At 33.2% G+C, this 24,609-nt stretch overlaps 1 protein-coding gene across 1 annotated transcript in view; it reads right to left on the bottom strand.

The window, feature by feature from the left end:
* The window catches only part of MYCBP2 (MYC binding protein 2), a 270,931-nt gene that overhangs the window by 121,345 nt on the left and 124,977 nt on the right, over positions 1–24,609 (bottom strand). The window contains 11 exon segments of the mRNA XM_036831466.1: positions 1,293–1,471; positions 3,103–3,234; positions 4,095–4,301; positions 7,751–7,942; positions 11,345–11,566; positions 14,780–15,054; positions 15,575–15,767; positions 19,022–19,118; positions 20,310–20,393; positions 21,767–21,901; positions 23,893–23,984. Of these exon segments, the coding sequence (XP_036687361.1) occupies positions 1,293–1,471; positions 3,103–3,234; positions 4,095–4,301; positions 7,751–7,942; positions 11,345–11,566; positions 14,780–15,054; positions 15,575–15,767; positions 19,022–19,118; positions 20,310–20,393; positions 21,767–21,901; positions 23,893–23,984 (1,808 nt within the window).

Genomic DNA, 24,609 nt, shown 5'->3' on the forward strand with positions numbered 1-24,609 from the left:
GCGTGGCATAAAGGAAGTGCTCAGTACACAGGAACTCTCATCATCATCTCCATTACTGTCACTCAGATGAAGATATCAGAGGGACCTGGATACTCATTCCAGGGCTCAGAGGAGATGGAAGCTAGAGATATAAACTTGGGAGCCACTAGAGTAGCATGGTTTTTATAGTCAAGTGATTTTAATCTTTTAAAACTTAACTAATTAAAATTTAAAGCTGAAGATATTTAAACCTTGGTGGAAAATATCAAAATATCAAAAACACTGTATTTTGTGTTAAGATATAAAGTCTGGACAGCAGATGCTTTTAAGGGGCTCTCCAGCTTTTCGAAACATATAACTCATCTTTTGTGCCTGATATGGTTTCCAATCTACATTTTGAGAAAGTGAATAATGTACTGTTTACTGTGGGGCTATGTAACAGAAAAGGTTTTTCATTAGGGTAAAAAGATTAGAAAGCTTTTGTATCTCAGCAGCAACATGCCACTATGTAGCTATTTAATGCCTACTATTTCTATTCTATTTTACATGGAGAAAGAAAGCAGATCATCTACATCTAGGGAAAAACATTTTGTACTAACTGCCTAGGCAGTGTCCTCTTGACTGTTTACGAAGGAAACAGAGGAAGCAGTAAGCCTCTGAAAGTGATATGCAACTTCAGTGATTTGATGTCAAGTCAGGTTGAGGACCTGTGTGGTGAACGGTACTCACTACTACCTACGATTCCAGCTAAGTTGCTAAAAGAAAAATTCAGACTCAGTGGGAAATGTATATTTAAAAGTGTTTTTTTAACTCAAAATTGTTGTAATTCTTTGTTTTCCACTGTTTACCTAAGGAATGGCTTTAGTTAAAAATATTAGAAACACATCATTATATATTCTAGGGCTCCAAGGACTAGATTCACAGACACCAAAATATTTTGCAGACTGGATAACTGGTTCAAGGTAACAACAATACTTTGGTAGAGATGATTTGGTCATTAACTTTTGGTATTTAAAAAAAAAAATGAATAAATTCCATTAAAATTTGAAAATGCAGACCACAAAACTATAAAAGTGACAACAAACAGCACATATGCCCAGTACATAAACATTTCAAAGATATTAAAGAAATAAGACAAAGAACATTTTAAAGTAAACACTGAATTTACATATGAAAATGAGATCTTTTTATACAAATCAGCAAGTGCAATGAAGATACGCTGTATAATTCAATTATCACTGCCCACTTAGCGTTTTGTACCTTGGTAGTAAATTGCACATGTTCTACCACTGTAGTATAGCTCCCACACATACCTGTAGTAGAGGATCTGTGGAATCTGTCCTCTGGTTTGATTTGTGCCGTTACTACTCAAGCTGCACGTGCTGAATGTAAATGTCACGCCATCAGGACACTGAACCGTGGTCATTCCTCCATCTCCGTTTGCTGTGCGGCTTCCATAGTTTCTCAAGCGCACAGCATATTTAACATTTTCCTTCACGATAAAGATGTAAGGCACGTTTATACTTACTCATAAAGTACAGAGGATATATAAAACGAGCTCTAGCAGCAAACTGGGCAAATACAGTTGAGCCTTGAGCATCACAGGTTTCAACTGCCTGGGTTTACTTATACGGGATTTTTTCCAACAGTAGATATTACGGTACTACCTGACCCGAGGTTGGTTGAATCCACACATGCGGAACCAGTATAGGGAGGTATAAAAAGGGCTGACTATAAGTTATACTTGGATTTTCCACTGTGAGGAGGGTCAGCACCCCTAATCCCCACGTTGTTCCGGGGTCAACTGTATAATGAATTTGTCATATTTATAGACAATTTGGTTAAATGAGTTTTTTTAACGAATCAAACAGAGTGATAACTAACACTTATTGATGTTTATTATTTAACAGAAACTGTCCTGAGTACTTTCTGTAGTTTACTTTAATTAAATTAATCCTTAAAATGACCTCATAAGGTTAAGTGCCATTATTATCCCTATCTTACAGATGAGGACTCTGCGGCACAGAGAAGTTAAGTAACTTGCCCGAAGTCACACAGCTACTAAGTGATGAAACTAGGATTTAAATACAGGCCGTGGGGCTCTAGTTCCTGCCTCTAGTTCTTAATCACACTGTAAAAAAATATTAGCCATAATAAAAGATTTTAAATACATGAATTAATATTTTCCTTTGATGAGTTTAACTTTTCAAACAGTTTTAAATATGGGAAAAAATAATGGTGAATCCATTATATTTTTATTTTAAGAGAGACATTCAGAGACAGAAATAGACAGGCACACAGACATGGAAAAAAAATATCCGTAAGAAAAAGTTGTCCAAAACAAGATTCACTGTATATAGAAAATGTGAGACATAGATACTGGCGCCTAACGATCCATGACATAAACTTCATAATGATGGGTTTCTTTTTGTTTGTTTTTTGGTATCGCTTATGCTTTTGATGAAGTAACTGATGAACTTACCTCATCCAAAGTTCTGCTGTATAATAAAAATTATTATAGTTGGATTCAGAATTACCCTATTAATTACTACTTTAATGTTAAGTAAAATTTGTTTTGCTAAATAGTTATTTTCTGCGAGACATTCAAATTATATAAAATAATAATAACTTTAATAGTTATTTAATATGATCTGTTAAGATCACTGGCTCTTTACATGAGTTTTGGCACAACAGGAGAAGAAAAACAGGAACTAATATTTATTGAGTTTCTAATATATTGTGCTAGACATGGAGGCAAGTACCTTATTCCATTCCTTAGTTTAATCTGAACAACACTACAATGGAGGTATTATTCTTCCCAATGTACAAATCAGCCTCAGAGTGGGCAAATGATGACATAGCCAATGTCTTAGAGCTAATATTTGGAGGAGCAGGTATCTGAAGCTAGGTTTGTTTGACTCCAGAAACTATGGATACTTTCCACTATACCAGACTTGAAGAGATCTTTTGCAAAAATAGAATATAATACAGTACAGTATCAGGAATATAGTTGGTACTCTAGAAACATTTAAAGGGCTACATATAGGAATACTTTTCACTATTTTTTAAGTAAACTCATAATAATACATCCTATTTACAAAAGAAACATACTGTTAAAATTACCTTTAAAGGAACAACTTTGTCAAGTCTGATTTCAGCTATATCACTGGGTGAATCATCTGTTGTATAAGTTCCTTTGACTAATTCTAGAGATGTCCATCTGTGAGAATGAGTTGAATCCCCTGCATGTTCACTCTAATTAAAACAAAACAAAACCCACATGCTCTTAATTTCATTAAATGAACAATTCTGACTTATCAATGATTGTTTTTAAGAGTTTATTTCCTTGCATATAAAATTATCCATTAGCATTTATCCATACATACTAAAGAAAACATTTCTGGTCCTCTAAAACTGTTCATTTTTATCTGATTTCCTGAGGCATCTACAAATTATATCAATAGGCTTTTTCATCTGTCTTAAAATGATTCCCCCTTCTTCATAAGGATGCTATATCTAATTATAGAGCCTAATGAGGTAAGGAAATAATTCAAGTTAATTGCTCAAAAGAAGCAAAATACAGATATAATGTTATTTACCAGCAAATGATTTATATGCTACCTGTCTGTCTCATTTTAATAAAACTTTGTAAAACTCAGGCACTTTAAAAAATTTATAGTGGATACAGCAAGATACTGCTAATTCAGTCAGTACCGCTATCTTTACTAAGAATCATCCACTGGCACTCTGACAAAATTGCTTAATCACTGATACAGGTAATAATACCAGTCTGAATATTGTTCTTGTTTTCCGAAATACTACAAAAGCAAAAAAATTACTCAAGATTTATAATCAGAGGCTTAGCTATATAATTTCTAGTTTTTTTCATTTAAAATCCTCCCAGGAAGTGCAAAAAACATGAGGCAAGAGCGATCCAAAATGGCACATGAGCAATCATGTAGAATTGCTCCCTTTCAATTTCTCTAATGTCGTCCATCTATGACTAATCTGCTAAGCCCTCAAGGATGTGGACCACTGTACTGTCCATTATAATGATGATATGTCCTGACACACAACCCACACAGCAAGAGGAACACTGTAAGAGTGGTACTCACATCATCAACCAACACCTCTAATTCATATTCATGAATTCCACCTCCTCCATAGACAGAAAAACCAACCACAACTATTCCAGGTTTGTCTACTGAAAAACAGATTGCATCTGGGGACCCATTCCCAGTGTTCCAACTTCTCCCCTGACTTGTCTTTGTGAATCGGTTAGCACTGGCTTTAACGGAGTGGAGAGAATTAAGCCCATCAACCTGTGAACAACGAAAGCAACTACATCAGTAGTCTGGACTTGAGCGTTACTAATATACCTTTAACAAAACTATCCAAAGGTTTCTAGGAAGTTCAGTAAAATAACCTACCTTTAACAAGAGGGTTTAAACCTTCCTACAGGTACATTCCAATAAGAGATTAACAAAGAACAAAATCAGATTTTATTATTCTACATTCACAAATCAGTATCATGTGACAGTATATTTTTTTAGTCATATTAAACTATACTTTTCACTTAATTTATGTCATAACTATAAACTTGTAAGTTATCACAATCATAACATATGCATGAATTATCATTCACTTTGCAAAGAGATACCAAAAATTTCATCAATAGTTTATAGACCAATAGTTTTCAAACTATGCTACACATAGAACACTAGGAGTGCTGGACAGATGGATATTCAAGAAAGAGGCGAACTCAAGGTTCCCCTCTTCAGTCAGACCATCCTTCCTCTTATCTGTGAGTTTTCAAGCTAAGACATCATTGCAGAAAATGTTCTGTGCCTTAAGTCTGAATATCACTAATGTATATTATGATAACTTGGCAGTCAATATGTGAAAATACACACACACACACACAAGTACAACATCATTAATTACAGACTTTGATTAGAGAGGATCAGAGCACTTATTTTGGTTCAAAACTATCCTTTTAATTATAGAGCCTGCTTCTTATCTAAGTTGGCTGCAGAAGTCTGAAAGACCTACAAGAGTTAAAAATTCAAACTCTTAGAAGAAAACATAGGCAGAACACTCTATGACATAAATCACAGCAAGATCCTTTTTGACCCAGCTCCTAGAGAAATGGAAATAAAAACAAAAATAAACAAATGGGACCTAATGAAAGTTAAAAGCTTTTGCACAGCAAAGGAAACCATAAACAAGACCAAAAGACAACCCTCAGAATGGGAGAAAATATTTGCAAACAAATCAATGGACAAAGGATTAATCTCCAAGATTTACAAGCAGCTCATGCAGCTCAATAACAAAAAAACAAACAGCCCAATCCAAAAATGGGCAGAAGACCTAAATAGACATTTCTCCAAAGAAGATATACAGATTGCCAACAAACACATGAAAGAATGCTCAACATCATTAATCATTAGAGAAATGCAAATCAAAACTACAATGAGATATCATCTCACACCGGTCAGAATGGCCATCATCAAAAAATCTAGAAACAATAAATGCTGGAGAGGGTATGGAGAAAAGGGAACCCTCTTGCACTGTTGGTGGGAATGTAAATTGATACAGCCACTATGGAGAACAGTATGGAGGTTCCTTAAAAAACTACAAATAGAACTACCATATGACCCAGCAATCCCATGACTGGGCATATACCCTGAGAAAACCATAATTCAAAAAGATACATGCACCCCAACGTTCATTGCAGCACTATTTACAATAGCCAGGACATGGAAGCAACCTAAGTGTCCATCATCGGATGAATGGATAAAGAAGATGTGGCATATATATACAATGGAATATTACTCAGCCATAAAAAGAAACGAAATGGAGTTATTTGTAGTGAGGTGGATGGAGTCAGAGTCTGTCATACAGAGTGAAGTAAGTCAGAAAGAGAAAAACAAATACAGTATGCTAACACATATATATGGAATCTAAGGAAAAAAAAAAAAAAAGGTCATGAAGAATCTAGTGGCAAGACAGGAATAAAGACACAGACCTACTAGAGAATGGACTTGAGGATATGGGGAGGGGGAAGGGTAAGATGTTACAAAGAGAGAGAGTTGCATGGACATATATACACTACCAAACGTAAAATAGATAGCTAGTGGGAAGCAACCGCATAGCACAAGGAGATCAGCTCTGTGCTTTGTGACCACCTAGAGGGGTGAGATAGGGAGGGCGGGAGGGAGGGAGATGCAAGAGGGAAGAGATATGGGAACATATGTATATGTATAACTGATTCACTTTGTTATAAAGCAGAAACTAACACACCATTGTAAAGCAATTATACTCCAATAAAGATGTTAAAAAAAAAAAAAGAATGTATTAGATGGATGATTTTCCATAAGGGCACAAAAAAAAAAAAAAAAATTGAAGTTTATGATTCTAGCAAGAATGACAAACTCCTCTGAGGAAAAAAAAATATGGATATTTAAGACAGGACCTTTAGAAACTCCCAAGGTTGTATATTAGGCACTTGCAATTTGGGGCATTCCTTTTCATTAGAAAAGTAAGTTTACAGGGGATTACTACATAGCAAATTTCTGACGGGGACTGAGGCATTATAAACTTTCTCCTCCACGGTCTAGTACAAGAGGGAAGCATATTATAGGCTGAAGGAATAAGTGAAAAAGAAAATTAAAATGTTCTGACCAGGGCTTCACCTCCTAGGCCAGGGTGAGATACTAAAATCTGTTCAGATATGTGTAATCATTTAGAAATCCTAAAGGCTAAACTCTCACTATGAATCAGTAATGAGTGTAGACTGAATGGATTAATTGAGAATAGATTCTGAAATAAGTCTGTTTAAGTAAGTAAAAGCAAAGACTAGGAATTATAAAAGTAAAATAGAAGTTCCTTTGCAAGAAACGAGAGACCTGGGGTCAATCAGTACATCCTGGTTATTAAACATTCATTTGAATGATATAAGATATTTCACATTATGACATGATTTTCAAAACCAATCTACCATCTACTTTTTCAGGAAAAAAATAGAAATATTCACCAAATTCAGTCAAAACATTTAGATAAATTATAAAACAGAGTGAGCAGGGCAGTGAACTGGTGAAAAATAATTACTTTACAAAAATGTAAAGGCACTTTAAAATGTTTCAAAGTGGTTTCCTCAAACATATTAATATTTGATCCTTTTAAAACTCTGTAATAACAGCTGTACAACAACGTGGATGTACTTAATGCCACTGAACTATACACATAAACATGATTAGAATGATACACTTTTTGTTACCTAATTTACGACAATTAAAGAAAAATCTTTGTGATATAGGTGAGATAAAAATTATTATTCCCATTTTACATATGTGTTTGTCTAGGGTCAATCAAGTTGGCAGAGCTAAGGTTTGGACCTCTTTACCTTTTCCACACCGCATATTCATTAGTAGTCCTACTTCTATTTCTCATTACCCAGCAGTGAGAACTATTTTGCTTTATTGGGACCATGGTGGTGGGTTGTGCAAGGGGGCAGTTGAGGGGAAAATGTATGCTTTGTATTACTGCAACATCCTGGGTAAACTGGTGAGAGAGAGGAAGCAAAGAAGAGCAGAGAAGAGGAATAAGGAAGGGAGAGAAAAAAAACAAAAACAAAACCCCCCAAAACAGCCTAGCTTCAATGTTTTTTCTTACAAAAATTAGTTTCTACAGAGCAAAATATATGAAAAAAGAAACAATGTGGAGAGTTTTAAACATGTGCTCATTATCCAATATCAAAATGTAACATTACTTCAGATCCCAGGGCTGATGCTGTCAGTTCGCTGACAATACTGGCCAGTAATCCACAAGTGTTGGAGACCAGGTGGGAGGAGAAGAGCTCGTTTTCTCTCCTCAGGCTGTTCCTGACTGGGAGCACGACAATGACCAGCATTTTCTCCAGAACTTCACGGAAGCTTGTCATCCCTGAGATATTCTCTTCATTCTAGGATACATGAAAATAAAACGTTCTAAGATATTGCTTTATTTTCCTTCACATGAGTACTCAATTGCAAAATCTTGTCTTTCTAGATGACACCTTTAAAATTCAGATTTGAGTCTATGTCTTTGTATCTATCCAGTTGTATGTGGAGTCACTATATCTACTTTTCCCACAGAAGTTCTTTTTTAAGTTATCAGTCCCTGGGCATCATAAAAGTACCACACATTTACAAGGTATCTGTGTTTTTATTAACCTAGGGTCATTTTCACTTACCTTCTTATTTAACTTTTCAGTAAGAATCATATATGACAGAAAAAAACTCTTCCTATTTAAAAAGCTATTTCTATAGGACAAAATTCCAAACTGAGATTGAAATAATTTCTGGTATGGAATAATATAATGATTTCTGATTTAAAGGCAAAGCAAACTGAGAAATAGTCTATACAAATCTGTTTTCTAATAAAATTCTTTCTGTACATGCATGTAACAAAAATATGGAGTTGTTCAATAAATATTTCTGTGCAGCTTTACAATTCCTATTGTACTTGATTTCAGAAGTGAAGATAAGAAATTCCAACCCCTACCAATGAAAAACTTTCAAAATAAGAAATTACAGAGTCCCATTAAAGACCAGTGAGAAAATACTTTTTTTTCCAGAAAAAAAAGGGGAAAAGATGAATAATTTAATTGATTTCCAGCATGAACACTCTTTATCTCTTTTACCATTCTCAATATCTTTTAGCTCACTGTGAACAGAGAACAAGATGCATTCAGTTTCATCAGAGGGCCAGTCGTGACCAATGACCCTTTCAGCTGTCCCGTGGACTAGGGAATCAAACAATTTGGGATCTAGTTCCAGTTTTTTCATAGTGCCTCAACCTCATCTGTAAAATCGGGGGAACCATTTGCTATGAGTACGTTATCAAAAAACACTTTGTTGCCCCTGAGCAAGCAACTTCTTCCGTAATACTTACATTCCATATTGCATTACAAGATATCGCAGGTTCAACAGATTTCATAAAGTCATAAAAATCTCGAGGTGGAAAACGGTCTTAAATCACTCTCCCCAAGACAAACCAAATATATAAATGAGTGTACTTTCAATCCATTAGAAAAAATTAAGTAACTTTTCAGTTAAAATCATCATGAGCATTATTATGAATCACTCTCAACAATGTGTACAATCTCTCATATTTTCTTAATGTCCAATCTTAGGCTGAAAATACAAAGTTACTTAGAGATAACCTTCAATCTTTAAGTTATTTCTACTATCTTTGAATAAAATTTCCATAACATTTAGGTCAGTATCCTATGTAATTAGTCTTCCTGGATTTAAAATAATCAATTCTTGATTCTGTTAAAATTATAATTCTTCTATCCTTTACATCACTTTCATTCTCCAAAAACTTTACTTTTTGGAACATCTCAGAAAATTAGCTTTGGATGAAACTTAATCCCCAAGTGTACTCCATAATCAGTAATCTAGAAGGGCTTTCTTTGGGGGGTGGGGCATAGGGGTGTGTGTGGAGTGCATTTATCCAGTTACGTCCACTTAAGTTTCTAACTAGTAATTAAAAGATTAATACGAGAAGCTTCCCGTAAAATCTTAACATGGAATCAAGAGTGCCAATATGTTTTAGTTAAAGGCAAAAAAAAAAAAAAAAAATATATATATATAATATATTATATATTAACACATTACTGCCACTAAGATTTTAGCAAAAGGAACTCTTATTCACTAGTGGTGGGGAATGTAAGCTGACATTAGCTTTCTGGAGGGCATTTTGGCAATTTTAGCAAAGTCTTAACGTGTTCTTCTTTGACTTAAGAATTTTCCACTCCTGAAGATTTATTCTGGAAAAATCACTGTGTATACACATAAAAATATAGTCAATGATATTTTCAGTTGCATTGTTTAAAATACTGAAATATTGGGAAAATCTAAAAATATATATAGAGAAAGGATTGGTTGACTATATTATGCTACATCCAAATGGTAGAATTCTATATTATCCACTAAAAAGAGGGTAGAAGAATATATAATAACCAGGATATATCTTCACAGAATGTTAATACAGACATGCAAATATGCAATTATTAATTTTAATAATTACCAAATGTTAGCAGTTATCAAAAAATTTTTTTTTAATATTTTGAACTTTTACTATATTTTTAAGGAAAACACTGCAACACTAAAGGGAATTTAAAAAGAAAAACACAGATTATCCATAACTTTATTACCTAAATATTATTTTTACTTCCAATATTCTCTTTGAAAATATGCAGGTTTTTTCATACATATTTTACATAGTTTGTCATCATAGTGTATATATATACTTTGGTTTCTGACTTTTTATTTTAAAAACTTAAAAACATCTGTTTTGATATTAAATGTAAATGTAGTTATTTTTCATGGCTGATAGAACCATATTCTATCAAGTTGATATATCCAATTCAACTATTTCACTTAAACAAGGTTAGTAGTTTCCTCATAGTCTCACCAGCCACAGGAGCTTATAAGAGAAAAAATTTATTTGTCCTAATTTTTTACAAATATGTTGATACCTTGATAGAACTTTCACCCACATTTAATTACTAGTAAGGCTGAAAATTTTCCCATGCTGCCTTACTCTCTAAATTCCCTCTTATATTTACTTTTATTATTTCTACTGGGATCCTACAAAGGTATTATATTAACTGCAAATTTTCTTCCCATTCTGCTATTGTCCTGTTTTGTTTCTGTATGTCATTGAAATTTTTCTCATAATTTTTCTGTTTCTTCAGTCAACAGAAAATTGCTACTGTACACTAATTGGGATAACTGTTCTATTTTCTACTCTTTTTTTTTTTTGCTTTAATTTTAAAAGATTACTTCTCATCAAACTGTTAGTAATTATATATGGTTTTCATGTATATTTAATTTTTCTCCACAATGCTTTCTAATAAACCAGAAGCAGTTACTAAACAATGTTTCCTATGACTATTGTTTTATAATACTTAACATACCAAAATGTTATAGAAAAAAATGTTTTAAAAATTATTTATTTCCCTAAAATTCTATCTTGGCAATCTAGAATACTATATTAGAATATAAAAGTTTGCTTATAGTATCTGCAATTTTTTAAATGGTTCAGCAAAAAACAAACATACAGGAATTTATCTCATAACTCTATCAAGTTCTTTATAGGTTAGGGATCATTTAAAATGAAAAATTAGAGAAAAAAGATTGCTCACTTACAGGTAAACAGAGAAATTTTTTTTTTCTTAATTTTAACTCTTCTCGTAAAACTCATAATTATTTGGTAAATATACGTGCTGATACAGAAGAATAAGCACCAAGCTAGGTATGTCTCCATTTACAGTTTTATTGCTTCAATATAAAAGATATTTCAGAAAAAGACCTACCTGGCTGAGTTTTTCCATGTGTGCTACCAGAAGGGGAAAACGGTGAACCAGTGTTGAGTCATTCTCTGTGCTAACTTGTTTAACGATTGATCGTAGCAGTACTTCTCCATCGTATGCAATAGGGAAGATAGAAGTCAGCTTAACAGAAGTGTGACACAGAGCTGACATCACAGCTGCAAGGAGCCGGCTACTTGATGTCTTGAAGTTTGCCTCTTGAATATCCTTTTAAAAACAAAAATATACACCCCACTAAAGAAGTACTGCATCAATATAATCCAAGTTTTTGGATATATAAAGGATAAACACCTTTTATAACAAAATTTCTAGCATTCAGTCACTTTAATATGTCTTGTTACAGGATAATATTATATCAACACTTTTAAACACAGTAAGTTACTACCCAATGAAGCTGGAAAATCACCAAATATGGTCAAGAAAAATCAGCCTCCTGTACTATTTATGTGTTTATATATCCTCAGAATCACAGTCATCTCTAGCTTGATTCTCAAAGAGTGACATCAAAAAGGTCCCAATTAGTATACATTAAAGTCATTTCCAGTAACAAGCACTAAAACTATTATCTTCAAATAATAAATGATTTAAATTGTAAGTCTATGCTACTACAAGAAGACATTTCTCTAATGTTAATGTAGCATAATGTTATTAGGCTACTAGAACAGCATTTCACTATGGGCACAAAATTATGTCATCACATTACACAGTTTATTCAGAAAATTTAGTACCACATTTGGTAAGATTTCATAACAAAGTATTAAAGACTTACCAACACAGGATATTCTAATTCACAAAAATCATGTACACTTTACTTAGTTCATCAAATTGTACATTCAAAATATGTTAGGAGGATACAGCTCATGTTAGGTGTTCTCACAACAAAGAAATAAAACTTTTTAAGTGCCAGGAAAAATAAACTCAGTGTGCAAATAGCTCAAAAAAATAATAAAAACAAAGTTGCCTATCTGGATGTCATTACCGCAATAACCTTTCCACTCGGCTGGGAAAGGTTATTGGAGTTACCTTCTAACAGTGAATTTTTTGGTGATGGTGTGGAGGGCAGGGGGTTGGTGGTGTGAGAACTTCCAATACAACGTTAAACAGAAATTGTGAGAATGGACACCTTGTGCCTTGCTCTTAAACTTAGGGGAGCAATCAATATTTCACCATTAAGCGCGATATTAGTTGTACATTTTTTTTGTAGATATCTTTTATTAGGTTGAGAAAGTTTCCTTAAATCTTAATTTGCTGAGTTTTCATTAGCACTGAGTAAGTGCTAATTTTGTCAAATACTTTTTCTGTATCTATTGAGAGGATCATACAGTTTTCCCTCTCTATTCAGTTAATGTGGTTATAATAGCAATTCAAATATCAATTACATTAATTTTTAAACGTACAACTAACATTGCATTTCTAAGATATACTCCACTTGGTATAATACATACTTTACATTGGTGGATTAGATTTGATAATATTGTTAAGAACTTTTGCATCCATCTTTCTGAGTAATATTTGTCTATAATAATTTTTTTCTTTTACTCTCTATGTCAGGTTTTGGTATCAGGATAAGGCTAACCTGATAAATTAGTTTGGATGTGTTGCCTCCTATATTTTCTGAAAGAGTGTGTAAAACATTGATATTACTTCTTTCTTTTATGTTTAACAGAATTCACCAATGACAATATCTGGGTCTGGAGTTTTCTTTGTGGTAAAAGTTTTAATAATGAATTCAATTTTTTTTAATGGAGATAAGGACATTCAGATTATTTCTTGTTGTACCAGTTTTGGTTAGGTTGTATTTTTCAAGATGTTTGTCTATTTTATCTAAAGTTATAATTTATTGGTATAAAGTTGTTTATAATACTCCCTTATAATATTTCAATGTCTGTTGGATCTATAGTGATCTTTCCTATTTCATTCCTGATAATGGGATTTTGTGCTTTTTCCTTCTCTCTTATCTTTCAATCAGACTTCCTAGGAGTTTTAAAATTTTTGTTTATTTTCAAAGAACCAACTTTGACGTTGCTAATATTCTCTATTTTCTATTTCATTGATTTTGACTCTTGATTATTTTTGATCCTTTCCTTATTACTTTCTTCTTACATTGGGTTTTGATTTGCTCTTCTTCTGGCTTCTTAAGGTAGAAATTTAGATCACCGATTTTAAACTTTTCTTCTTTGCTAGTAGTATAAGCATTTAAAACACAAATATTTCTCTAAGCACACATTGGCTACTTCTCATAAATTTTGATATATTTTTATCTTCAGTGTGAAAAATTTCTAATTTCCTTTGGAATTCTTCTTTGATTCACTGGTTACTCAGAAGTGTTGTCTATTTTCCAAATATTTGGTGTTTTCTTTGATATATTTTGCATTTAATTTTTAATTTACTTCTATTGTGGTCTGAAAACACTTTCTTTAAGATTTTTATCTTGTGAAATTTACTAAGACTTATTTTATGACCTGGCATGTAATATACCTTTGTGAACATAATATGTATACTTGAAACAAAAATGTATACTGAACTTGCACATTCTTTTCCATAAATGTCAGTTAGGCCAAAGTGGTGGATAGTGTTGTTCAAATCTTCTGTATCCCAACTGATATTTTTTGTCTAGTTGTTCTATCAATTACTGAAAGAGTTCTATGTTCTATTAATTACTGATAGTCACCAACTATCAACGTGAATTTGTCTACTTCTCCCTTTAGTTCTGCCAGTATTTCGCTCAGGGGTTTTGAAACTGATTTGGGGCATCTCATGAGTAAATGAATGATAGCATGTAAATTCATTCGCAGCTCTCTCTCCTGACTGTTTTGGAGATACGGGAGTGGCAGGGGCTACCATGAACTGTCCTTGCTCTCACTTACAGATTCAAAGAACAACCCAGCAGCTATACAACGTGCCTGCCAATTTTATAATTAAGAAATGATAAAGCAAACAGAAAAACAGTTTTTTTAACTTTAATTTTTTTTTTTTTTAATATTTACTTCTTTATTTATTTATTTATGGCTGTGTTGGGTCTTCGTTTCTGTGCGAGGGCTTTCTCTAGTTGCGGCGAGTGGGGGCCACTCTTCATCGCGGTGCTCGGGCCTCTCACTGTCGCGGCCTCTCTTGTTGCGGAGCACAAGCTCCAGACGCGCAGGCTCAGTAGCTGTGGCTCACGGGCCTAGTTGCTCCGCGGCATGTGGGGTCTTCCCAGACCAGGGCTCGAACCCGTGTCCCCCGCATTGGCAGGCAGATTCTCAACCACTGCGCCACCAGGGGAAGCCCCTAACTTTATTTAAGTCACATATACCAAACTGATTTCTTAATTTACCTTTTATACAAGTTAAAAAGACTGAGGCAACTGAAATATATTTTCTTGAAAAGTATTAAGTAGCATAACATATTTTCAATTGACATTTTACAAACTTAAATTACCTGATCCAAACAATTCAGTAGATCACAAAGGCAAGCCCACTGTAAGGCAGGAGTCGGGTAGAAAGAATGAAAACAGGCAGTAAAGGTATTATGACACTCCTGAAGGACAGCTTCTAGGAGACTCAAGGGTTGACTGAGATATCCTTGGGGATCATTATCCAACTTCACCATGCAGTGATCAACTCCTTCTGACAAAATTTTTCTTAGCAAAGTTCTGGTTTTTCCAATACATTCTGCTAATTTGCTAGTTTCTTCTACCACAGCTTTTCCTGCAGCTTTAAGAGAACAAAGCAGGTTGCTAATTAAACAGAATAATAAATATGTATGAAAACATTCAGTACAATTCAAGTAATTTCCTATACGGCTAAAAATCATAAGTATGCATAACCTAGAAATGAAACAATATAGAGATTATGTGTGGTCCAAAATAATTTCTTTTTAAATAGGACTCTAAATAGGAAAAAAAAAAAAAAAAAAACCCTGCACAGGTTTCAGCATTTAAGTCCAAATCAGTCGTTCAAAATATTTCTATCTGACAGAATCTGTTTATAACAACACCTTATTAGAGTATTTAACTTTAGTCTAACATGACTTTTTGTTATCAGAATGCATGTAATCTATTATATTCTTTATAAGTAAATATACAAGCATCACAGCAAGCCAAGTTTCTCCCCTCAATTCAGGAGCGGATAATAAAGGCAGCTGGGGATCTTAACTTTTGGTAATCCCTATATAAACCTTCTCAATGTCTCAAAACATTTTCTCCTCAAAAGTCATTTAAAAACTGCATCATACCTGACACCGGGTAAATTTCACAGGTATAGACACGCAATAACCTCAGACAACAGGTACCCACAAAGCGTAGTCTTTCTAAATCTAGAAGTGTAGCTGTAAACTGGAATCCTTTTAATCCTCTTAGTTCTTCAACTCCTAAGACTAAGGTGGTCCAGCTCCAGTGAAGAATACTCAACAATGACTCAAAACATTCCTAATCCAGAATATGAAAAAAATAGATAACAATTAGTTCAAATGGTACCATAGGTTGAATCAAACGGAAAGATGACATTCAACTTGAAAAGTTTACCCTGAAGTTTGTACTGAGTTTTGGTAGCCCAAATAATAGACATTCTATTAGTTCATTCATTACATTACCATTAGGAATATCTTTGACAAAAAAGGTAAAGTAGTTACGCATCTATGAAAACAACATTCTTCAATATTCACCTATTTAAAAATACATTTTTAAGTTAAAAAAGTTAAAAAACTTTTTAAGTTTTAAGTTGCTACCAACCTATCTAGTTTATCATATAAATAAAGAAAAACACTTATAAACACTTATAAACATGTTTACTTGAAAGAAAAATTAAACTCTATATTGTCAATGTAGTATTATGTATATAAACTAAAAGTATTTTAAGCATTTTAATAATCTTTGAATATAATAAAGTATTCCAGTATTAGGTATCAGTGACAATAACAAATAAGTTATTTTTTTCTACATATTAAATTTTACAATACAAACTATAGCCAAATCTTGATAAACAAGTTAACAGAAGATTAAAATTGACTAGAAAATACAAAAACACACTTATTTGGATCTTTAAAAATTCTAGAATATGAGTTTAGGGTGGTGAGCATCCCTTGCCATTCTAGTTGGCCTGTGGGTTTTATCATGCCTTATGATGACAGATACTTGATGAATCTCAAAGTAAAGCACTTATTCCCTCATCTCCACCAAATATCAGTCCTCTGGTGTGGCAAAACCAAGAATAAAGGTTTGTATTTTAACACTGTAAAGAAATGAATGAATAAGTTTCTTATACAAAGATTACAATTACCTAATGACCACAAACTCACTTAGACATAAATATAAAAGAATTACTATGCACAGATAAAAGAAAGCACTGAAAAAGACATAACAGAGGCAAAGATACTTATTTGGATCAAAAGATACCAAACTGATCTTAATACTAAAAGGATGTCAAGGTACCAAGGAGCCAAAGCTCTTAGGAGCCTCTTATTCAAAGCACACCCTCTGTTGGAAGATGAATTTGACATGATATATCAAAATTTAAATGAGCCCACCTCCAGTAGAAATATTCACAGAAGTACGCAAGTATCAAAGACACATATGTACAGATATGGATATACAGTCGGTCCTCTGTATTCACAGGTTTTGCATCTGCAGATTCAACCAACCAGGGATCGAAAATATTCAAAAAGAAAAAATTCCAGAAAGTTCCGAAAAGCAAAAACTTGAATCACTGCCAGCTATTTACATAGCATTACATTGTATTTGGTATTATATGTAAGTTGGAGATGATTTAAAGTACACAGGAGGATGCGTGTAGGTTATATGCAAGCACTGTGCTATTTTATATAATGGACTTGAGCATCCAGGAATTTTAGTATCTGTGGGGGGGTGGTGTCCTGGAACCAATTCCCCCTCAAATACCAAGGGACAACTGTAATAGTGAAAAATGAGAAACAAACAGTCCTCTGGTGGGAACAGAACTGGATAAATTAGAGTACACCAGTCTATGGGATACTAAGCAAACATCAAAAAAATTCAGATAGAGCCAAATGTATTAACATGGAATATATCTGTAGCGTATTTGATGAAATTTTTATCATTAATCCAGATAAAACCATAATTCCAAAAGATATATGTACCCCAATGTTCACAGTAGCACTAGTGCTGCTATTACAGATGAACGGAAAAAGAAGGAATGGAAAGGAATGGAATGAAATATTACTCAGCCATAAAAAAGAATGAAATAATGCCATTTGCAGCAACATGGATGGACTTAGAGATTACCATACTAACTGAAGTAAGTCAGACAGAGAAAGACAAATATCATATATTGCTTATATGTGGAATCTAAAAAAAAAAAAAATGATACAAATGAACTTATATACAAAACAGAAACAGACCCATAGACATAGAAGACAAACATGGTTACCAAAAGGGAAAAGGGGAGAGGGATAAATTAGGAGTTTGGGATTAGCATATACACACTACTATATATAAAACAGATAACCAACAAAGACCTACTGTATAGCACAGGGAATATACTCAATATTTTGTAATAACCTATAAGGGAAAAGAATCTAAAAAAAAAAAATATATATATATATATATATATAAAAAACTGAATCACTTTGCTCTACATCTGAAACTAACACAGCATTGTAAATCAACTATAATTGAATAAAAAAGAAAAAAAAGAAAAATCATGTCATTTGTGAAGTGTTTTACTACCACCTTTAAAAAAAAAGAAATTTGTAAAATGTAATATGCAGAACTTTAAGCATGATCAAAAACAACAAGAAGACTGTATAGCATAACGTAAACAGAGACTAATAAATTTGTTTATGTACAAAAATAGTCCTGGAAGAATATACATCCGAATGGAAATAGCAGTTATATATGGTGATAAAAAGGGTGATGGGAAAAGAAACTTCAATATAATTTTAGTATAGTTTTAAACCCTATTCCCACCAGGGACGTGTATTAGTTTTGTGGTTTAAAAAAAAAAACTAAGAAAAAAGGAAAAAAATGCATTCTCCCTATGCATTTTACTAACATGACAGACTACCAGCTACATTAATAAATCATATTCATATAGAGCCTTACAAATTAAAAAGAATTTTTATATCCCTTAACTCAGAAATTCATAATGATGCTGTGATATAGTCGAGATAACCTTCCTAAGAGTCCTCAACTAACAAATGAAAGAGCAAAAATTTAACCCAGACTTCCTGAGCTGAAACACCATGGTATTTCAATTACATCTTATTGGCTTTCCATTCTACACTGGTAACCCCAATGGCATCATGTCTTTAAATGTACGAAGGGGATGGTCAGGTAATTCAACAAAGTCCCCAGTTAGATATACGACCCTTCTACTTAATTCTTTAGCATTAAAGTAACATTCTTGGTTAATATCACTCAACTTTTCCTTCACTTTCTAACTCCTTCAGCATATGTGTTCATACATAATTTATAAGAAAATTCACCATGTATTTCAGAAATAGCAAGGTATGTTAAAATCAGTCAACATCTCTATTTTCCATTATTTAATGTGCATATTCTTCGGCCTGGGATGTCAAAGCTAACATAAACAAATCTGAATTACAAAGCTACGCTAAGATAAACTCTTAGAAAAGTGGCTAAGTGCTAAACATCAAAACAACACTGAGCACTGGACAGAAAAGCTGAAATTTTTTAAACTGGCTTACCACTGAGACAGTTCTTGCAAAAGATCTCTTTAAAATATGTACAGGTTCACTGGTTTGCTGTTTGCCTTTTGTAGCGCTGCCATCACTGGTTGGAAGTCTGAAGGTAGCATACACACATAAATTTATGTTGGAAAGTCCACCGACATTTTTCTTCTCAAATATACATTTTTGCAATGGCAAAACAAATTAAACATTTAAGCATTTTTGTTAGGCAAAATCCCAATATGGGGCCTTTTTTAAACATTTTCCAATGCTAAGCAAAATTGTTAGCCCATAAGTACCTCATCTTCTAAATCTCACCTTTGTAAGACAGGGTAGTAGAAACTAGCTAGCTCTGACTAGAACAATGTTATGTAAATTATGTTCTCTAGAGTAATGTTACTTTTAAATGCTACCATTAAAGAGTTACTCAACCACTGTACCCAGGAGTAGTCCAAGCAACTTGCTATGTTCATAACGCTACATATTACAAATACTGACTATAGCAGATTGCATAAAAACAAACAGAAATATCCTCTTGGAAAAAGTGAGGTTATACCATCTAGATTCTTAAAGATATTAGTGTAAAAGGTATAGAAGACAGAGAGTCACTGTTCTAAAGGTATTGCCTTTGATTTTTACTATTTCAAGTAAGAATATCACTTTTTAGGGAGGGTTTATATCTATTTAAATTCTTTAATCTAAAAATTATTGCAGTAATCACCTAGATATAGATGGGCACACACACAGGCATTGTTCCCATATATGTCTCAATTACCATGAAGTAATTAAAATTCTTAAATAATGTTAAAATATAATAGTATTATCATATGAGCAAGTTATTGTTTGATATTTTAATTAAAGGTGGAAATTTTTCAGCAGTAAGAGATTTTCCAATTTATTCCATCACAAGATGAACAGGAAATATAAAACTGTAGAACAAATCAACCAGGCCTACATCTAAAATCCCCACCTAACACTCAGATTTCATTTCTCTAAGATAAATTTTATTAATTTAAAGTTTAAAACATTCTGAAATTGGTAAGAAAATCAATAGATTTAAAAAATAAGTTATTAAAATATCGTTATAGGCATAATACAGATTATCTGAGTCATTAGAGATATTTTATTAAAATTAACTTGAGGTAAAAAAATGTTTAAAAATATACAAAACATAAATTAAATGTTTTTATTAAATGTAGCTAAATGCTTCGAATAATTTCTCCCTTATTATGCCATATATTTTATAGTGATCCTAGCTCATTATATTAAAAGAATAAACCATGTTAATTATAAATACGCTAAATACCTGTATAATAATTGAGGTATCTGACCAGCGTTAACATCTGTACCATTATTTGATTTCTTTGAACTCTTAAATTGGAAAACAACCCTAAGAAGAGAAAAAATAACAATGTAACCAAAAACAACAGGATTCAAGATTCATGGAAGGAAATGAAAAGTTTAACAATCATGCTTTCAAATCTTACATTACTGAAGAGAGATTCATTCTTTAAGGACAAAAATACACGTAAAAAGACACCTCTGATTTTAATTCTAGCTCTGAATGCCTTAATGGGTTAAATGAAAGAGTTGAACCTGATTGGGAGCTCCTAGGTGAGTAGCTGCTCTGCTCCCTCCCTCCTGGTTAAAGCTCAACTTTAACCAGAACAATAAGCTTTTAACAAAATATTTCAACTTACAGTTTAAATCTGCTTAAATAGATATAACATAACTTTAGCTTCAAATGCTATGATATTCCAAGGTTGAATGAACTGTATATGGGAATCATACAGTCCAGGATCAAAGCAGTCTCCCCAGTCCTACCATACAATCTTAGAGGTAAGCTGAAAAGGATATGTTACAACAATAGACTTAATATATCTTCAGCATTCTACTTGAACATTCAGGAACATAGAATTCACCTCATAAATTAGTCTGCTCTTTTTCTGGTCAGCTCTCTTATGAGCTGAATGAAACTATATGAAATATATGATTACATAACTTCTACCCATTTCAAACAGTTTATGCTCAAGAATAATAAAGAATAAATTAAATTTCTCTTATAAATGATGGTCCTTCCACATGAATCAGAGTAGAGTATAGAGAAGGCTGGACTCAGAGTCAAGAAACTCCAGGTCCAGATTTGGTTCTGCCACACAGTAGCCATACAATTTGAGGCAAATCGTTTCACCTTTTGTCTCTCTATTCCCGAGTGTAGAAACGGGGCTAATAACCACTTCACAAAGTTACCGAGGGCATCAAACAAGATAATATAAATGAAAGTATCTTATAAACTGGGAAGTACTCTATACTTGAAAGTTAAATGGTAAATTTCCCTTTACATTTTATTAAAACTGTAGCATCTCATATCATTAAGGCTTTGCAATTTATAAAGTATTTTCATAAGCACGGTCAAATTTTATAGGATGTATATATTTCATTTTCATGGTTTCCAAACTCTCTATCCTTGTCATTTTCCTCTGTATAATTTCTAATTTTGCAAACAAGCTTTTAAACAAGGTAACATCCAGAAATACACACAATGCCAACGGACAAGAGCAAAGAATAGCAGTTCTATTATCTCCACATTCTGTCTTACCTTAATTTGGCATGCGATTATACGAATTTAATTTTTAGCAGGTCATATTATGCTCTAGACCTACAAAGATTTTTTACTCTACTAAAAGACCTCTGAGCTTTCAAAACAATATTCCACTAACAAAAATGGGAGTTGCTTAAGGAATACTTAAACATTCTGCTTACCCATCATCTGTGGTAATAGAAGCTTGTCCATGAGATCCACAGTCACTGCTGGGTCCTGACACTCGAGCCCAGGCTACATACCACCAGCCAGCTTGCAGGAGGACTGGTTCATCAAACATCATTGCATATTTTTCTCTAAGAGGAAAATTAATGTGTCAGAGACAACGCCTTTGTACTTCTCTGTTACGTACATTTATTTTTTAAAATCCTTTATAAACAAAACATGGAATACACTGTATTATTATAAGATTCTTGTCAAACAACATTAAAAACCCTCTATTTTAAAAAGTCTGGACAAGAACACAAATAATAGCTACTGGTGCTACAGTGATGGCATTACATTTCTTCTTCCTCATCTTGAGTTCTAAAACTTGCTTAAATGTTATAAAGTTTTCATACTAAAATAAGACAATTTCTTTTAAACTGTTGTTAAAAAAAACATGCCAGCTTTTTTGGAAAACTTTGAACTTTAAAGTTCATGTATTCAATTAAAGTCTTTCCAGAGCTCTGGAGCCAGATGGCCTGAGTTCAAGGCCTGACTTTGTAACTTGCTAGCTGGGTGACCTTGGGCAAGTTACTACATCTTCTTTGCAACTTAAGTTTCGTCATCTGAAAATAGGGATAAAAACAATATCTAGCTCATAGGATAGGATTGTTCTGGGAATTGAGTTTAGACAAAGTGTTTGGAACTGAGCCTGTCACACAGTCACTACACAAAAAAGTTTATTAAATTAGGAGGAGAGAAAACACATGTATACAAATAAGGGCATCTGATAAAGATATACCCAAGTTACAAAGTTCTAGGTAATAGAGTGGAAGGAGTGCATATTGGTTGTAGCTGGGACAGAGAGAAGAATAAAGGTATTGAGGAAGGGGAAGACTGTCATGAAACAGATTGGCAGGGAGTCTGAAAGTACAAAACGGGGTCTGGAAGTGGCAAGGTGTCCAGTTAGGTTAAAGCACTGAGACAGATATAGAAAAGTAGTAGGTAGAAAATTTAAAAAGACGCTGTGAAAGATTGTGGAAGGCCTTTAATAGCAGCCTTAGGAATCTGGGCTTTGTTAGTAGGCAAATGAAGAAAATCTAGATGATTCTCTGTACATAAACCATACACTGTATTTCTGACTCACAAGCATATGCTCAAAAAATGATAACAATGGCACCTTAAGGCTTTGTTAAAAATTAATTAATCAATTAACTTTCCTGAAATTTCCCTAATCTTCATTGTGTATAACATTAAGAAGTTACTGAAATAGTATCTCCTGATATTGGTTAATTGCCTAAAGTGAAGAAAACAGTCAAAATTTTCTTTAGGTTTACTACTTTGCTCTCAAAAGTATTTATCTGTTAAAAGTAAACTCAATGCCTTACTACCATTTTCAGAAAATATACATTTTCATTAACAAAAAGCTTATGAATGCCACAGAAGGTTTTCTTAACATAGTTATCATTGGGAAAGTCAGTATACTACCATTATCATGAAGTCCAAATCCGTTCTTTTTCTCATCATAATATTCCCTGATTCAAATCACTAACTTGTCATGACAGTCTTGAGATAATTCTTAGGTTTACACAGAGAAGACTAATAAAATCTAAGTCTCTTTATTATTTAACGAACCTTCATAAATAAACATCCTGATTCTGGTTAGCTCCTGAGAAGTTTCAGTAAAGCTGGCCACCTCTCCAAGCGTGTTATAATCAAGCAAATACTACAGGCTTGGTGTCAGAGCATACAGGTGATTTGAAGTACGACCCACTATGACTATTTGACACAGTATACATAACGCTACCAGTAGTAAATAATTGTACTGCATCACTAGGACACTAGCATATCTGGCCTTCTCTAAGTGATGCGTGAAAATATGTGTGCAAAATATATGTATATTTCCATCTTCAATGCAGAAACAGTCAACTTATCTTGTGAAATACAAATATGAAGGATACTATTAGTTTTAATGTAGCATTGTTAAAAGCAACAGTTATGTTACCTAGTATATAATTTAGTTCTTAAGCATCTGATCACAGATTATTTAAAAACTTTCTCTTTAAGTTGCATTATTCACTTATAATAAATCTGTCATATAAGTATGCAAGGATTACACTGAATACTGAAAAGAAATCTTTACCTAGCAGCACAGTCATAAGCCAACACATCAGTCTCTGCAAGAAGGTCTCCATCAGTTTCATGATCTCCTCCATCAGGACCTAACTCAAACAGCTGGGGAGAGGAGAAATAACATATGTGCCCAGTCACTCAGTCATGCAAATCTGCTGAATAATATGTTTATAATTTCGTGTCTCCAGTATATGCGGGACACTACAGAATGTAAAAGAGTACCTGCTTTTAAAAAATGTTATTCAGTGAAATGTACAAATCTATATATCTAAATTAAGAAACATATGTCTTATGGTCTGTATTAACCTCAGTTTTCCTTATTTTATATATTCGTCTACTTATAGCAAATGCTCCAAAAATGTTCTGTACCAGATATAAACATCTGAAGGTGAGAGAACTCCAAGTTCTAAGTGAGTTTCCAAATGTAGTAGAATTTTGCTTCAACACGTAACTAGCTGTGAGATCCCAGGACCCAGTTTCCTCATCCATTAAAGGGAGATGGACACTAGCAGTGCCTACTTCATTGTAATTGTGAGAATTAAGTGAAACGATACTTGTGGAACACTTAGAAAAATACCCAGCAAAAAAAAAAAAAAAAAGGCTAGAAAAATATTAGCTGAGGAATAATAGAAGGAAAGGATCCTTAAGAAAACAGGTAACAAAAAATAGCTCAAATGGCATGGGAAAAGGAGATAGAAAGAGTGAGGGGGAAAAAAACAGTTATAAA

Source organism: Balaenoptera musculus, chromosome 18 (assembly GCF_009873245.2).
Source record: "Balaenoptera musculus isolate JJ_BM4_2016_0621 chromosome 18, mBalMus1.pri.v3, whole genome shotgun sequence".
In the NCBI taxonomy this organism is placed as follows: domain Eukaryota; kingdom Metazoa; phylum Chordata; class Mammalia; order Artiodactyla; family Balaenopteridae; genus Balaenoptera; species Balaenoptera musculus.